Raw genomic sequence first — 15,409 nt, 5'->3', positions numbered from 1 at the left:
CAACCCCCCATGCTCTCCCATACCCTGTTTTGGGCCTAGCAGGCCTCCCTTCAGCCTTCTGGGCCAAAAACGGGCCGCGGTGGGGCGCACCGCACAATTCAATTGAAAAACAAATAAATTTTTTAAGGAGCAAAATAACAAAAAAACATGATAACATGGTTGCATAAGTGTGCACACCCTTAAAATAATACTTTGCTAAAGCATCTTTTGATTTTATGACAGCATTCAGACTTTTTTTTTTTTTTTGAAAATTTATATTCCTCTCTACTTGCCTATGGCAACTCAAGGCGGCTTACACGAATATAAAAATATCTTATAAAAATAAACATAATAAAAGACAATAAGAAAATAATAAATAAGAAAATAATAGCCATCTACCCACCCCCTCCCTGCAACAACACATATTCATACAAGCCATTTAGTGGGCTCCATCCTGCTCTGGGTTACCCAAGCCCGCTGGCAGAACCATGTCTTCAGTGCCTTCTGGGAGAGTGTTAGAATGGGACCAATCTAATCTCTGGGGGAATGATGTTCCAGAAAGAGCAAGCCACCAAGGAGAAGGCCCTTCTTCTGGACCTTCTTGATGTATCTCCCTAGGGGATGGGACTCGCAACATTCCTTGCCTTCCCACTCTAGTGGGTCGGGTAGATGTAACCAGCAAGAGACGGTCCCCCAGATAACCTGGTCCTAAGCCATGAAAGGCTTTAAAGGTGACAACCAGCACCTTGAATTGCATCTGGAAACAAATTGGCAACCAATGCAGTTCCCGCAGGAGAGGTGAAATGTACACATTGAAGTCTGCACAAAAAGATGTGGGGTGCTGCATTTTGTAACCAACTGAAGCTTCCAGATGCTCTTCAGGGGGAGCCCCATGTAGAGTGCATTGCAATAGTCGAAACGGGAGGTGACTACCGAATGAGTGACCATGAGAAGGGCATAACTTGTGCACAACCCGCAGTTGTACAAAGGCTCTCCTGGCCATGGCTGCCACCTGCTCTTTGAGCAGGTGTTGCGAGTCCAAGAGAACCCCCATACTACGCATAGGGTATGTTTGCAGTAGTGCTACTCAATCCATGATAAAGGTAACAATTTTCCATGGGCCAAAGAACCCCAAACCCAGAGCCACTCGGTCTTGCCAGGGTTCAGTTTCAACCCGTTGCTCCCCATCCAGCCCCTAACAAGTCTCCAGGCACTGCAAGAGGGAGGCCATGGCATCACTTAACTCACCACAGGCTGATATACAGCTGAGAATCATCAGCATATTGATGATATTTCAGTTCATGGTGACAGATTAACCTAGCAGCTTCATGTTTCAGTTTCAGTTTTATTAAATTTATATACCGCCATTCTCCCGAAGGACTCAGGGCGGTGTACAGCCAGGATAAAAAACCCATAATATAAAAGTTAAAAACAATTTAAAATTATTAAATAGTTTGGCCCACAATCTAAAATAACATAAAATAACCCATTAAAAATAATATTTTAGGCCAGCCCTGCTTGATGGAATAATAATGTTTTAAGGGCGCGGTGAAAGGTACGAAGGTCGGGAATCCGATGAATCTCCGGGGGCAACTCGTTCCAGTGGGTAGGTGCCCCCACAGAGAAGGGTCTCCCCTTGGGGGTCGCCAGTTGACACTGTCTAACCGACGGCACCCTGAGGAGACCCTCTCTGTGGGAGCGTACTGGTCGGTGGGAGGCTATTGGAGGCAGAAGGCGGTCTCGTAAGTACCCAGGTCCTATGCCATGGAGCGCTTTAAAGGTGGCGACCAACACCTTGAATCACACCCGGAAGACCACCGGGAGCCAGTGCAGCTCGCGCAGGAACGGTGTTACATGGGAGCATCGAGTCGCCCGCATAATCACCTGCACGGCCGCATTCTGGACCAGCTGGAGCTTCCGGGTGCTCTTCAAGGGGAGCCCCATGTAGAGAGCGTTACAGTAGTCCAGACGGGAAGTGATGAGGGCATGAGTGACCGTGTGCAAGGCGTCCCAGTCCAGAAAGGGACGCAACTGGCGGATCAGGCAAACCTGATAAAAAGCCCCCCTGGCCACAGCCGTCACATGGTCCTCTAAAGACAGCTGTGAGTCCAGGAGGGGGCCAAGATCACACCCCCTATAGTCAGTGATGGAACCAACTGGCTATGACGGGATGCTGGAAACCACAGCCATTCGGAAGGGTTGAGTCTGAGCTTGTTTCTCCCTATCCAGATCCGTACGGCCTCCAGGAACCGGGTCATCACTTCAAGGGCCTCATTGGGGTGGCCCAGGGTGGAAATGTACAGCTGAGTATCATCAGCATACTGATGGAAATCCACCCCGAAGCCACAGATGATCTCATCCAGCGGCTTCACATAAATGTTGAACAGGAGGGGCGAGAGGACTGACCCTGCGACCAGTGGTGGGATTCTGGGGGTTCTAGGGGGTTCGGCCGAACCCTTTGTTAAATTGCTGGCTCACCCCGCCCCTTGCCCCGCCCCTCCGCACTACTATTTATTCCCAATAAATGGGGCGAGCGAGCCAGCAATTTAACAAACGGTTCGGTGTTTTTTTGTAATTTATTGGCCCCGCAGCAAACCGAACCGTTTATTAAATTGCTGGCTCACCCGCCCTTCGCCCCGCCCCGCCCCGCCTCCCACCCATGCGGCACCAGCCTACCGTAGCCAGGGGTAGGCAATTGTGGCTCTTTTACAACCTGTGGACTTCAGCTTCCAGAATTCCTGAGACAGCTTGGCTGTCTCAGGAATTCTGGGAATTGAAGTCCACAGGTTGTAAAAGAGCCACAATTGCCCACCCCTTCCCTAGCCTGAGTTCCGCTGTCTGGGATCCACGTGGGCTGCCACGTGGTTCCCCACTGGCTCCAGACGCAAGAGAGCAGGGTAGAGAAAGCAGCTTGCTGCTTGCCTGGGAGAGAAGAACTTCCAGAGCATTAAACAAAGGTAAAAGGGAAGTGGGGAGTGGGGGAGAGAAGGAGAGAAAGAGGCTTTAATTTGCTTCACATCGGAGGCTGGAGGCTTTTTGTTTCGCTGTGTCCCTCTTTCATGCAAAAAAAAAAAAAGCCCGATCTGATCTGGAGCTGAATGTCATTAGAAGCAATGCTGTCAGTTTGGAGCATTTCATTTCAGTCTTCCAACTGGGCAATGAATTGAACCTCCTCCCCTAAAACAGATGCAATGTGGGTTGTTTGTTTGTTTTAGCAACGTGGATTGTTTTCCTAGGGCAGGAGTTTCCAACCTTGGCAACTTTAAGATTTGTGGACTTCAACTCCCAGAGTTCCTCAGCCAGCTTTTCTTTGCTTTGCTTTGCTTTGCTTTGCTTTGCTTTGCTTTGCTTTGCTGGCTGAGGATTTCTGGGAGTTGAAGTCCACAAGTCTAAAAGTTGCCAAGATTGGGGACCTCTGCCCTAGACCATTTTAGGAGCAAAGTAGTGGGTTTTGCTGGCATTTAAGGAGGAAAGGAGGGAGGAAGAGAGAGAGAGAAAAAGAAAGAAAAAGAAAGGAAGGAAGGAGGGAAGAACGGAAGGAAGGGAGACAGAGAGAAAGAAAGAAAGAAAGAGATAGAAAGAAGAGAAAGGCAGGAAGGAAGGACCACAAACCATGGCACTAGACATGGTTTCAGAAGATGCTTTGAAACAGGATAGCAATCTAGAGCTGGAAGGGACCTTGGAGGCCATCTAGTCCAATCCCCTGCTCCAGCAGGAAACCTTATATCGTCTAGATTGTTTTGGTGCCTCCAACAGAGAGGAAAATTGCCAGAAAGGAAAAGGAGTTTACTAGGACAAGGCTGCCATGCGGAGGAAGGCAGAGATAGTCCTTGACTTATGACCACAATTGAGCACAAAATTAGAGTTTAGAGACAGGAAACCTTCCAAAGTTTCTGGTGGGGGGAGGTTTGAGCTGTGGAATATCTCACTGCCACACATGTGTGTCCCCCCCCCTCGCCCTTTTTTGCCTTGAAAAGGCAGAAGCTTGAAGAGGTTGCAGAAAAAAAATGCTCTTAGAAGCTTCTGAGGATCAGGCAACTCAGCTTAGATTGTCAGAGGTTTTTAAAGGGATTTTTTGAAGAGGTTGTAGGAAAAAAAATCGCCTTAAAAGCTTCTGGCGATCCCAGCAGATTTGTGTGATTGTCAGAAGCTTCTAAAAGCATTTTTTCCTGCAACCTCAGCCGAGGAGGTTGTAGGAAAAAAAAATCGCTTTAAAAGCTTCTGGCGATCCCAGCAGATTTGCCTGATTGTCAGAAGCTTCTAAAAGCATTGTTTTCTGCAACCTCTTAAGGTTGTAGAAAAAATGCTTTTAAAAGTAAAAGTTAAAAAAAAAATTGGCTATGCCCACCCAGTCACATTACCCACAGAACCGGTAGTAAATGGACTATTCAGAGGGCTGAAAAAGTTATTTTTGACCGGTCCTTGCACTTTTGACCAGTCCTTGAATTTACGACTTTCCTCACATTTTACGTTTTGCGCCCTATCTTGTCACCGTAGTGAAGAGAAGTAGTGGTGAAATGACTGACACGGTTGTTAAGAATGCTGCATGGGCATAAATGTGAGGATGGTCATAAGTGTGAGGACCGGTCAAAAGTGTGGGGACCAGTCAGAAATGACTTTTTTCAGCCCTCTGAGTAGTCCCTATGCACATAGCCATGCCCACCTGGTCACATGACCAGCTAGCCAAGCCACACCCCCAACTAAGCCACGCCCACAGAACCTGTTGTTAAAAAAATTGAATCACACCACTGCCTGCGACATCCCACAAACTAGGCACCTCGGGGTCGACCTCTGCCCCCCTGCCAACACAGACTGCGTACGGTCAGGGAGGAAGGAGGAGAACCACCGTAGCACAGTGCCCCCCACCCCTAACCCCTCCAACCGTCACAGCATGATACCATGGTCGATGGTATCAAAAGCCTCTGAGAGATCTAACAGGAGCAGGACAGAGAAAAAACCCCGGTCCCGAGCCCTCCAGAGATCATCAACCAACGTGACCAATACCGTTTCCGTGCTGTATCCAGGCCTGAAGCCCGACTGGTATGGATCCAGATAGTCTGCTTCATCCAGGTACTGGGGAAGCTGTCGCACCACCACACTCTCAACAACCTTCGCCACAAAGCGAAGGTTGGAGACTGGACGATAGTTTGATAAAACAGCCAGGTCCAGAGTAGGCTTCTTGAGGAGGGGCCTCACCACTGCCTCTTCAAGTCCGCGGGAAAGAAACCCTCACTCAAAGAAGCGTTGACAATCCCCTGGAGCCAGCCTCGGGTAACCTCCTGGGAAGCCAGCACCAACCAGGAGGGACACGGGTCCAATAAACATGTGGCCGCGTTCAACCTACCAGAGCCCTGTCCACGTCCTCGAGAGTCACAAGGTCAAACTTCTCCCAGCTAACATTCTCAAGACCCACCTCCATCACCCCATCTGGATCTACCCAGTCGGAGTCCAAACCCTCCCGAATCTGAGCGATTTTGTTTTGCAGATATTGTACAAAATCCTCAGTCCTGCCCTGCAAAGCGTCTTCCCACGCTCCCAGATGGAGAAGGGATCAGGTCATCCTGAACAGGGCAGCTGGGCGATTATCTGCAGACGCAATCAGCAGAAAAGTAGCTAGACTTTGCCGCCCTGATCGCCACTAGGTAGGTCTTAATATGAGACCTCACCAGTGTTCGGTCAGATTCGGAATGGCTGGCCCTCCAACCACTCTCCAGGTGTTTTATCCGGCGCTTCATCTCTCTCAGCTCCTTGGAGAACCAAGGAGCCAATTGAGATCGGCGCCTGGTCAGAGGCCGCAAAGGCACGACGCGATCCAAAGCCCCAGCGGTCGCCCTCTCCCAGGCCGCCACCAGTTCTTCAGTTGAGCTGTGAGCCAGAGCCTCAGGGAATGGCCCAAGCTCCATCAGGAACCTATCCGGGTCCATCAGGCGCCTGGGACGGAACCATCTAACCAGTTCCGTCTCCCTGCGGCGAGGGTTAGCAGTTCGAAAGTCCAGTTGAAGGAGTGAATGATCAGACCATGACAAGGGCTCGATGACTAAATCCCCTATTTCTAGATCATTCTGCCACTGACCAGAGACAAAAATCAGATCCAGAGTGTGTCCCCCTATGTGAGTAGGGCCATGAACTAACTGGGTCAGGTCCATGGCCGTCGTGGAAGCCATGAACTCCCGAGCCGCCATAGATGTTTTGCCGACCGATGGCAGGTTGAAATCCCCCATAACCATAAGCCTGGGAGTATCAACCACCACCCCAGCTATCACGTCAGGCAGCTCGGGTAGGGCCGCTGTTGCGTCGCAGGGAGCCAGGTACGCAATCAGCAGACCCACCTGCACCCCCTGACCCCACTTCACAAGGAGGGACTCACATCTGGCTATCTGAGGAACAGTGGCCTCCCTCGGACATAGGCTTTCTTTAATAATAACCGCCACCCCCACTGTCCCTTCCCTGAGCCCCCGGCTGATGGAATGCCCAGAAACCCGGTGGGCACATTTCCACAAGGGGCACCCCCCCTTCCGGACCCAGCCAGGTCTCCGTAATACCCACCAGGTCCGTTCCCCCCTCTTGAATAAGATCGTAAATGAGGGGGGGTTTATTTACCATGGACCTGGCATTGCACTACATCAGCCGGAGGCTCAGGCCCTGAGGATCTGAGCAACCTGGGGAACGAGAGAAGCATTGGGGACCGGAGTGCGCAATCGCTCGAAGATAGCGAGTGCACACTCCCCGAACATGATGTGGCCCCCTGCTTCCACCATATCTGCCCCTCCCACCCACAGTACTGACAGAACAGCCCTCCCTAGGTCGAGCTCCAGCCCCTTCCCTGACATCCAATCCTATGTCCCTAATGCTACAGCCCTTCGCAGGGCCTGGTCTTGACCCTGGTGGATTTCCCCCCAAACCCACCCTGGTCCCCCCCCGAACCCCTTAAAATTTTGATTAAAAACCCACTTTAAAAACTTCTTTGCCGCATGCCATCTCTCAGGGTTCCAAAACCCGTCATCAAGATAGGCCCTCGATAACGTGGAGGGCCAAACCTGCAAGAGGGGGGAATCTCTGCAGAGCACGAGGTTCATTCACCGAATACATCTGACATCAGGGGGAGGTGATGACCCATGGCCAATAACCAGAGGGTCCATTTCGATGTTATAGCAGTCTAAAGGAGCGGAATGCCTTACTTGAAACTCACGGGACCTCACTGCCCTCTCACAGCAGTGGCGGGAGTAAAAACGCTGTTTCGATCCGGTAATAGGTGGCCTAACCCCCCTCTCACGGAGGCTGGCCAACCAAGATCGTCCAAAGAAAACCGGAAATGAGTCAGCAGCTGTAGACCAACTCCACCTGTATTTGCATCCCCAGATGTAACTCCCCATTCAATTTAAGAGAGAAAGTGGAAATAAGTCAGTCCTCAGGATCCAGAACAAAGTTCAGTCTGCAGAGACCATAAACAGCCATATCCAGGGAGGTCAGGATGGAGTCTAACCAAGGAGATACTGTCCAATAAGCAGGAGCAGTCCGGCACAGCCTGTAAACTTAGTCCGTAATAAGGCCTTGAACTGGTCTCAGGAAAGTGGGAAGTAAGAAAAAAGGAGAGCAGAGGCAACAAAGTGCCATGAGGGAGAAACCCCCTCAGTCATGATCCGTCTCTCCCCAACCCCTCCTAGATCTCTCTGCTGGTCCTGCTACTCACCTCGCCCAACCTCCATAAATCCTCATGGAGGTCTCTGGGACAACCGAGGGGCCAAACAGCACCCCACAATCACCCAGGAGTTCCAACAAGCGAGCAGCTGCCGCCCACCATCTCCAGCGCTCCCACACACCAACTCCGGTGACTCCTTCCTCATCCCAGCGGCCGCCATTTCCAAACCGCCAGCTTCGCTGCTGCCGCCACCAGCCTCCTCATCCTCACCTCGCCCACCCTCCGCCCCTATAATGCATATCCAGGGTGGTTTGGGTCGGCGAGGATCCCGACGAGGGTGCTGCACCGCTGCCACTGCCACCATCCTGGCCCAGCCGCCTCCACCGAGGAAGCCAGTCGCCACCCTTCCTTCTCTCGGGCTGCTCTCGCCGTCCTGCTGATCTCCGCAAACCTCTGGGGCATTTCACAAAGCCAGAGACCCCTCAAAACAAAACTCAGACACTCCTCCAGCCGGGGCAGGGCTGCAACGATCGAATTCTGCCCTCCCCAAGGCCCCCAGAGCCATAATCATACCCCCAAGATTGCAAACTCAAAGGGAAGTCACCATCTTGGGCATGCACAGAAGAATCGAGCCTTGCGGGTCCCCATAAAGCAGTGGACAAGGGCTGGATCCCCTCCTATCAACACTGACTGAAGGCGCCACAGAGGAAGGAAGTGAACCAGGATAGCACAGGGCTCTCCATTCCTATCCCCCAAAGGTCCTCCAGAAGGATACCATGGTCGATGGTATTAAAAGCCAATGAGAGGTCAAGTAGAGCAAGGATGGATACACTACCTGCTCCCTCTCCCGCCAGAGATCATCAAAAAGCATGACCAATACCATTTTAGTCCCATATCCAGGCCTGAATCATGACTGGTAGACGGGTGAAATCTAAAATTTTTTGCCACTGGTTCTGTGGGAGTGGCTTGGTGGGTCTGGCTTGGTGGTTGTGCGACTGGGTGGACGGGCCAACATGACATCACTCACGTCACTCTTTCTTTCTTCTCTGTCTTTCTCTTTCTCCCTCTCTTTCTTCCTTTCTCTTCCTTTCTTCTCTCTTTCTCTCCCTTTCTTTCTCTTTCGTTCTTCTCTCTCTCTTGTCAGCCCCGCTGCACCGGGGCTGTCATTCCAGCAGGGACGGCAGCTGATGGAGCCAACTGCCCCACATTCCAGCCACCCAGGAAGCCTCACCCTGCCTCCACTTGCTAGCCCTGCGTCCTATTGCTCGCTGGTGGCTCCCTCTCCTGCTCGCTGCTTCCAGGACTGCTGCCGCGACCTCAGATCTCCTAGTCGCCGCTGGCCCGCAACTGCCTCTCAGCTGAAAGGCGGACAGGAAACAGCAGGTGCTCGGGTCAGCACCGGCCATTTCCATGCCTGCGCAGAGGCCCTAAGCCTGATTGGGAGCAACATCACCACCCAGGCTACCCAGGATTACTCAGGGCTTGCCCAGGAGTAACCAGGACTCGATAGACCAGGCAGCACAGGATTAATTAAGGCTTGCTAGCCTGGACGAGGTGCAGCTCGAGCTGTGTGCCAGTTGGGGGGTGGAGTCAGGGGGAGAATAGCGGGGTGGGGCGTGCTAGAAGCATCCCCCGTCATTGGCTGGATGCAGGTGGCAGGACCCGAGGTGGAGGCGAAGGCAAGTGGGCAGCAGTCACCCAAAGGCCCCGTGGAAACCAAGCGCGCCAGGTCCAAAAGGCGAGCAAGCCTTGCCATGTTCCCCCAAAGTGGCTCTTCTTCAGCCAAGCGCAGCAGGTTCCCCTTCCTGACCGTCAGTGTCGGCCTTACATCTGCCCGCTCTCCCAAGACTACCCATGCGCATCTCAGCAAAGCAGCAGTCTCGGCTTCAGCGGCTACTGCGGAAGAAGGAAGAAAGTGCTCTGGGAGGGCGGGCAGCCTGGCCTGGAAGTGGCGTCTCCCCTGTCATGGGCTGGATGCAGGCAGCGGGGAAGGCAAATGGGCAGCAGTTGCCCAAAAGCCACAAGGAAGCTGAACGCACTAGACCCAAAAGGCGAGCGAGTCTCGCCATTTCCCTTAGAGGAGCCGAGCATCGCGGGTCTCCTTCTACCCTCCCCCCTATGTCAGCGTCAGCCTTACCTTCTAGATCCTCCGCTGGCGTATTCAGCATGCACATCATCCAACAGAGCCAGCGCGTTGGTAAGGCTGACGGCATGCGGTCTCTGGTTAAAACCAGAAAGTAATGAAACCCGGTCAGGTGGGCACTTTGCTCCATCATCGTTACCGGATCGCCGAACCAACAACGATGATCGCTACCGGATCACCCGATCCGGTCCGAACCGGGATAATTTCACCCCTGCTGGTAGTGGTTTAGATAATACATTTCATCCAGAAACCTCTGGAGCTGCCACGCAACCACCTTCTCAACCACCTTTCCCAAAAAGGACGGGGAAATGGCGAGCTCCACGGAGCTCTGCCAAACCCCGTCTGCCAAGCTGCCAGACAGGTCTTCGGACCTCCCCTGTCTTGAAGGGACAGGGGGACAAGAAGAGACCCCTTGGGCAGCCGAGAGGAACGGGCAGGTTCCTCGGGGCCGGAGGCTTTCCCTTCATGCCAGCGGCAGTGGAACGACAGCCATGGCGGCTGTCCCGAAACCACAGCAACTGGGAACAAAGATCGTGCTGGAGGAGAGGAGGAGAAGAGAGAAGCGGAGAGCGGAGCAGGAGTTTGAAAGCCGGGTGAGTCGACTTCTGCCCAGGTGGGAACTGCCAGTAAATGCTGGATTACAAAAAGTGTGGCCCAGCCTTAACAGCAGCTGAGAAACACTGGGGCAAAAAGACTCAAATGAATGGTGGAGAAAAGACCTGTTGATAGATAGCGTTAATTATAGACTTTTTGGAAATGATTTTACTACAGATTTGGTCTTCTTTTTTTATTTTTAGTGGCTATTTTTTTTGGTTAAACGAGATTGGATTGTGTTTGAGAGAGAAGAAGGAGAAGAGGAAATAAATATGCTTTTAAAAGTAAAGATAAAAGACAAACGAAGATGGAAAAGATGGCTGCCAGCTGGAAAGTAAAAGTTAAATTCCAGACTGCTTGTTACTTGAAAGAGAAACTTTGTTGCCTGTTATTTAAAGTGGATTATTTTGAGAAAAATTTCAAGAGGCTTGACTTTGGACATATAATGTGTGTATTGGAGGATATTGAAGACCAGAAAGAAGAAACCAAAGGAATAATGAAAACTGATTTATTAAGCATGACAACAAGAGAAAAAGGGAGTGGCAACAAAAGAAGAACATGATGATACCATATATGGAATAGTCAATTCAGAATTAACTTTATAGAACTTATAACTTTGATGACATTGAAATGGAAAATAAATATACTCAGATAGATTGGAGAAGGAAAAAAAATGGAATATAAAGTAACAAGATAACAAAATACCATACTTTGAATTAAATGGATGTAATGGTGTCTGGGAGTTTGATCTTTGAATAATTTTAGGAGATATCTTCCTTCCTTCTCTGGGCTCTCTCTCAATTTTATTTTATTTTTTTCTTTCTTCTTTCTTTTTTTCTTTTGTCCCTTTTCCCCTCTCTATTTTTTCTAATTCTCTTTTCAATTTTTTTTGTTATATTTCTATTCTCTTTCCTATTTTTATTCTTGTTTTTTTTCTTTTGTTTTTATTTTAACTATTATTAATATTGTAACTATTCTCTCTCTTTTTTCACTATTATTTTTATCTAAGTTGATTTTATGAATATACAACAATTTGACTAGGAAAAAATGAGTATAAATGATTGAAAATTATGATTTTTGGATGTTTTAATACCTTTTTAAACTTGGAATTTTTAAGTTCTATTTACAGACCTAATAATTTAGAAGAAAATGTTCTCTAAGGTGCTGGATATTAAGAAGAATTAATTACAGATTTAATAATTATAGAAAATTGATTTTAAAGTGATTTTAAATGTTGATATTCACTGGAAATAAATATGGCACGGAGGAGAGAATAGGAGCTAAGATATTTGTCGATATAATTTTTTATTTTAAATCAGTCAAAGATATGGAGGAGAATGGATTTAAAAATGAATATGAGTAATATATTGTGAATTAATTTAAAATTAAATAATTGAATAAGAGATGTAGAAATGGAGGAAAACATAAAGCTGGACAATAATTAAAATAAAATTTTATGAATTAGTTAAACAAATGAAGTTAGGAGTGGAGGAAAGCATGATTCTGGAGAACAGTGAAAGTAAAGCTGTGATCTAGTCTTACAAATAAGGTAGGAGTGGAGGAAAGCATCATACTGGAGAACAGTTAAGGCAAAACTGGGAACCAGTTAAAAATAAAAATACGAGTTAGGAGTAGAGGAAAGCACGGGCTGGAAAACAGTCAAAGTAAAGCTGTGAACCAGCCATTAGAGTTAGGAGTGGAGGAAAGCATACGCTAGGTAACAGTTAAAGCAAAACTGAACTAGCCAAAAAATAAAGTTAGGAATGGAGGAAAATATACCTGGAGAGCAACTGAAATACAGTTGTGAACCAGTTAAAAATAGAGGTTGGAGCGGAGGAAAGCATTGCTGGGAAGCAACTATTTGAGTTGCGAACCAGTTTCATAATAGATTTAGGAGGATTGAAGGAGATAACGTTGGTATGCAGTTAAAATTATACTGTGAACCAGCTCAAATAAGTAAGGTTAGGAGTGGAGGAAAGCACCGCTGGAAAGCAACTGATTAAGATGCAAACCAGCCAAAAAATAAACTTAGGAGGAAGTGGAGGAGACAATACTGGAGAATAGTTAAGCCAAACTGAACCGGTTAAATAAATAGAGATAGAAGTGGCGGAAAACACTGTTGGGAAATAGCTATTTAAATTATGAATCAGTTAAATATTAGACTTTAAAATAAAGTATTTTGGGAGTGATAAATTTTAGATGGAAATGTTGATTGATTTAGAAACAATTAAGAGAGGAGGGAAATATTCTTTATCAAGATAATGGATACTAGTTGCCATTTAAAAGAGGTACAATATAGATTCGATGTAATGGGTCTTAGAAATGAGGAATATATATGAAATATTGATTGTTAAAATGACAAAGATTTGGAATGATGTCTATTCGGAAATAATTGTTTAGAATTTAGGGTGACATAGTAGAATGTTTAAAATCTAAATGTTTAGAATAAGATTTTTTTTTCTTTTTTTTTCTTTTATTTAAAGAGGTAAATGGATAAAATTTGGAACAAAATTGGTTGAGGGAATGTGAGTAATTGTGTTTACTTTATACCAGATCAAATCCTTGCTCTAAAAAGATGTATTTTATGTTTTATGTTTTAAAAAATTAAAAAAAAACTTTTCAAAAAAACCCCCCACCTTTCCCAAAAAGGGAAGATTGGAGACAGGTCTGTTGGAAGCCTATCAACATGGCACATCTTGTGTTGGAGACTTTTGCCCACTCTTCCTTGCAAAAGCGCTCCAGATCTGTCAGATTGCAAGGACATCTTCTATTCACAGCCCTCTTCAAGTCACCCTCCAGGTTTACAATTGGATTCAGTCCTTGTTCTGGCTGGGCCATTCCAAAACTTTGATCTCAGGCTAAAGTCATTTTTTTGTTGATGTGGAGATGTGCTTTGGGACATGTTGATGAAATTTCTCTTCATCTTCAACATTTTAGCAAAGGCCTGGAGGTTTTGTGCCAAAATTGACTAAAATTTGGAACTGTTCCTAATTCCCTCCATCTTGATTAAAGTCCAGTTCCAGCTGAAAAAAAGCACCCCCAAAGCATAAAGCTGCCACCACCATGCTTCACTGTGGGTATGGTGTATTTTTGATGATACACAGTATTGTTTTTACATCAAACATACTTTTTGGAGTTATGGCCAAAAAGTTCAAGTTGGTCTTATCAGACCACAACACGTTTTCCCACATGCTTCTGTCAGACTTGATGTAGGTTTTTTTAAATGTAGCCAGGCTTGAATATATGAAGAACACAAGAGGTTGTTGTCACATGTAGTGCACAACCAATACTTGCTACAAATTCCTGCAACTCCTTTAATATTACTGTAAGCTTTTTGCCAGCCCTCAGCCAGTTTTCTTGGGAAGAGTTTTCATGAATTTTGGAGGGATATTCAGTTCTTGGTAATGTCAGTTATGTCATATTTTCTGCACTTGTTTATAACTGTCTTCACTGTGTTCCATGGTATATCCAATGCCTCAAAACTGTTTTGTACCTTTTTCCTAATGGATACCTTCAAACAGTGAGATTCCTTTGATGCTTTGTAAGCTCTTTGCAGACCATGGCTTTTGCTCTAAGAGGCAACTGAGTAAATGTCAGAAAAATCCTAGTAGAACAGCTGAACTTTACATGGTTTTATTTAGTTACTAATTCACAGCAGAGGTGTACTACTACTAAACATCCGTTTGAATATGATTGGTTAAATTCTGAACACAGCCATATCTAAGTAGATGTGCATCTTATGGAATCATGCTATTGTAAGTTTCTTATTTTTATTTTTTTCCCCTGGAAGATTTCAGTTAGTTTTTCAATTGAATTGTATAGCTTATGTATTATATGAAAGATGGAAAAAAGTCTGAAGTGATTTATCTTGGTCTGGTTTTTTACATCACAAATGCCTGTCATTTTAACAGGTAAAAGAATATTTAAACCCTGCTATTTAAAATATCATCTTCCTAATACAGGTAATCCTCAATATATAATAATTTATTTAATTCAATTACAGTGGCACTGAAAAAAAATACTTATGAGTGCCGCAGAATGCCCATTGTCATGTGATCAGAATTTGGATACTTGGCAACCAGGCATGTATTTATAACAATTGCAGGAGTCATGTAATCACCTTTTGCGACCTTCTGACAAGCAAAGTTAAAGGGGAAGCCAGATTCATTTATCAACCATGTTACTAACTTAACAACTATAGTAATTCACTTAACAACTGTTACAAGGTCATAAAATGGGGCAAAACACACTTAGCTGTCTTGCTTAGCAACAGAAATTTGGGGCTCAATTGTGGTCATACATGAAGGACTATCTGAACATGTGATTAAGTTAAGCAAAAGTAGCCCTATTTATGTCTTGCTGGTACAGATAGCTAAGAATGAGATCTTGTCAATAGCAGAGTCCCAGTTACAAAACTTTTTTTTCTTAGAAACATTTAGTCCACCTCATGCAATTACTTACAGAAGGTAGTTGATAACATGCCTATTTAAGTTTGTGGGGTGCCGCAGGGGTCGGCCCTCTTGCCCCTTTTGTTCAACATTTATGTAAAGTCGCTGGGCGAGATCATCCGTGGTTTCGGGGTGAAGTACCATCAGTACGCTGACGACACCCAACTGTACATTTCCACCCCGGATCACCCCAACGATGCCCTTGAAGTGATGTCCCGGTGCCTGGAGGCCGTACGGATCTGGATGGGGAGAAACAGGCTCAGACTCAACCCATCCAAGACCGAGTGGCTGTGGTTTCCGACGTTCCGATATAGTCAGCTGGTGCCATCGCTGACTATTGGGGGCGAATCATTGGCCCCCACGGAAAGGGCTCACAACTTGGGTGTCCTCCTGTGGCCAGGAGGATTTTTTATCAGGTTCGCCTGATCCGCCAGTTGCGTCCCTTTCTAGATCGGGACTCTCTACACACAGTCACTCACGCCCTCGTCACCTCTCGTCTGGACTATTGTAACGCTCTCTACATGGGGCTCCCCTTGAGGTGCACTCGGAGGCTCCAACTGGCGCAGAGTGCGGCCGCACGGGTGATTATGGGAGCAACGTGGAGTT

At 47.0% G+C, this 15,409-nt stretch overlaps 1 protein-coding gene across 3 annotated transcripts in view; it reads left to right on the top strand.

Annotated features, from left to right (window-relative positions):
• LOC117654971 (uncharacterized) overlaps positions 1–15,409 on the top strand; it is a 35,912-nt gene that overhangs the window by 12,405 nt on the left and 8,098 nt on the right. The window contains exon 5 of one of the 3 annotated variants that reach the window (XM_087892701.1): positions 8,763–10,354. The exons of the other annotated variants lie outside the window; for them this stretch is intronic. Within the exon in view, the coding sequence (XP_087748827.1) occupies positions 9,615–10,354 (740 nt within the window). The 5' untranslated portion in view covers positions 8,763–9,614. The remainder of the gene's footprint in view (positions 1–8,762; positions 10,355–15,409) is intronic. 3 annotated transcript variants of the gene reach the window in all.

The sequence above is a fragment of the Pantherophis guttatus genome, chromosome 4, assembly GCF_059756535.1.
Source record: "Pantherophis guttatus breed Tessera chromosome 4, ASM5975653v1, whole genome shotgun sequence".
In the NCBI taxonomy this organism is placed as follows: Eukaryota; Metazoa; Chordata; class Lepidosauria; order Squamata; family Colubridae; genus Pantherophis; species Pantherophis guttatus.
The sequence above is the reverse complement of the archived record's forward strand: the minus strand, read 5'-3'. Positions and strand labels throughout refer to the sequence as shown.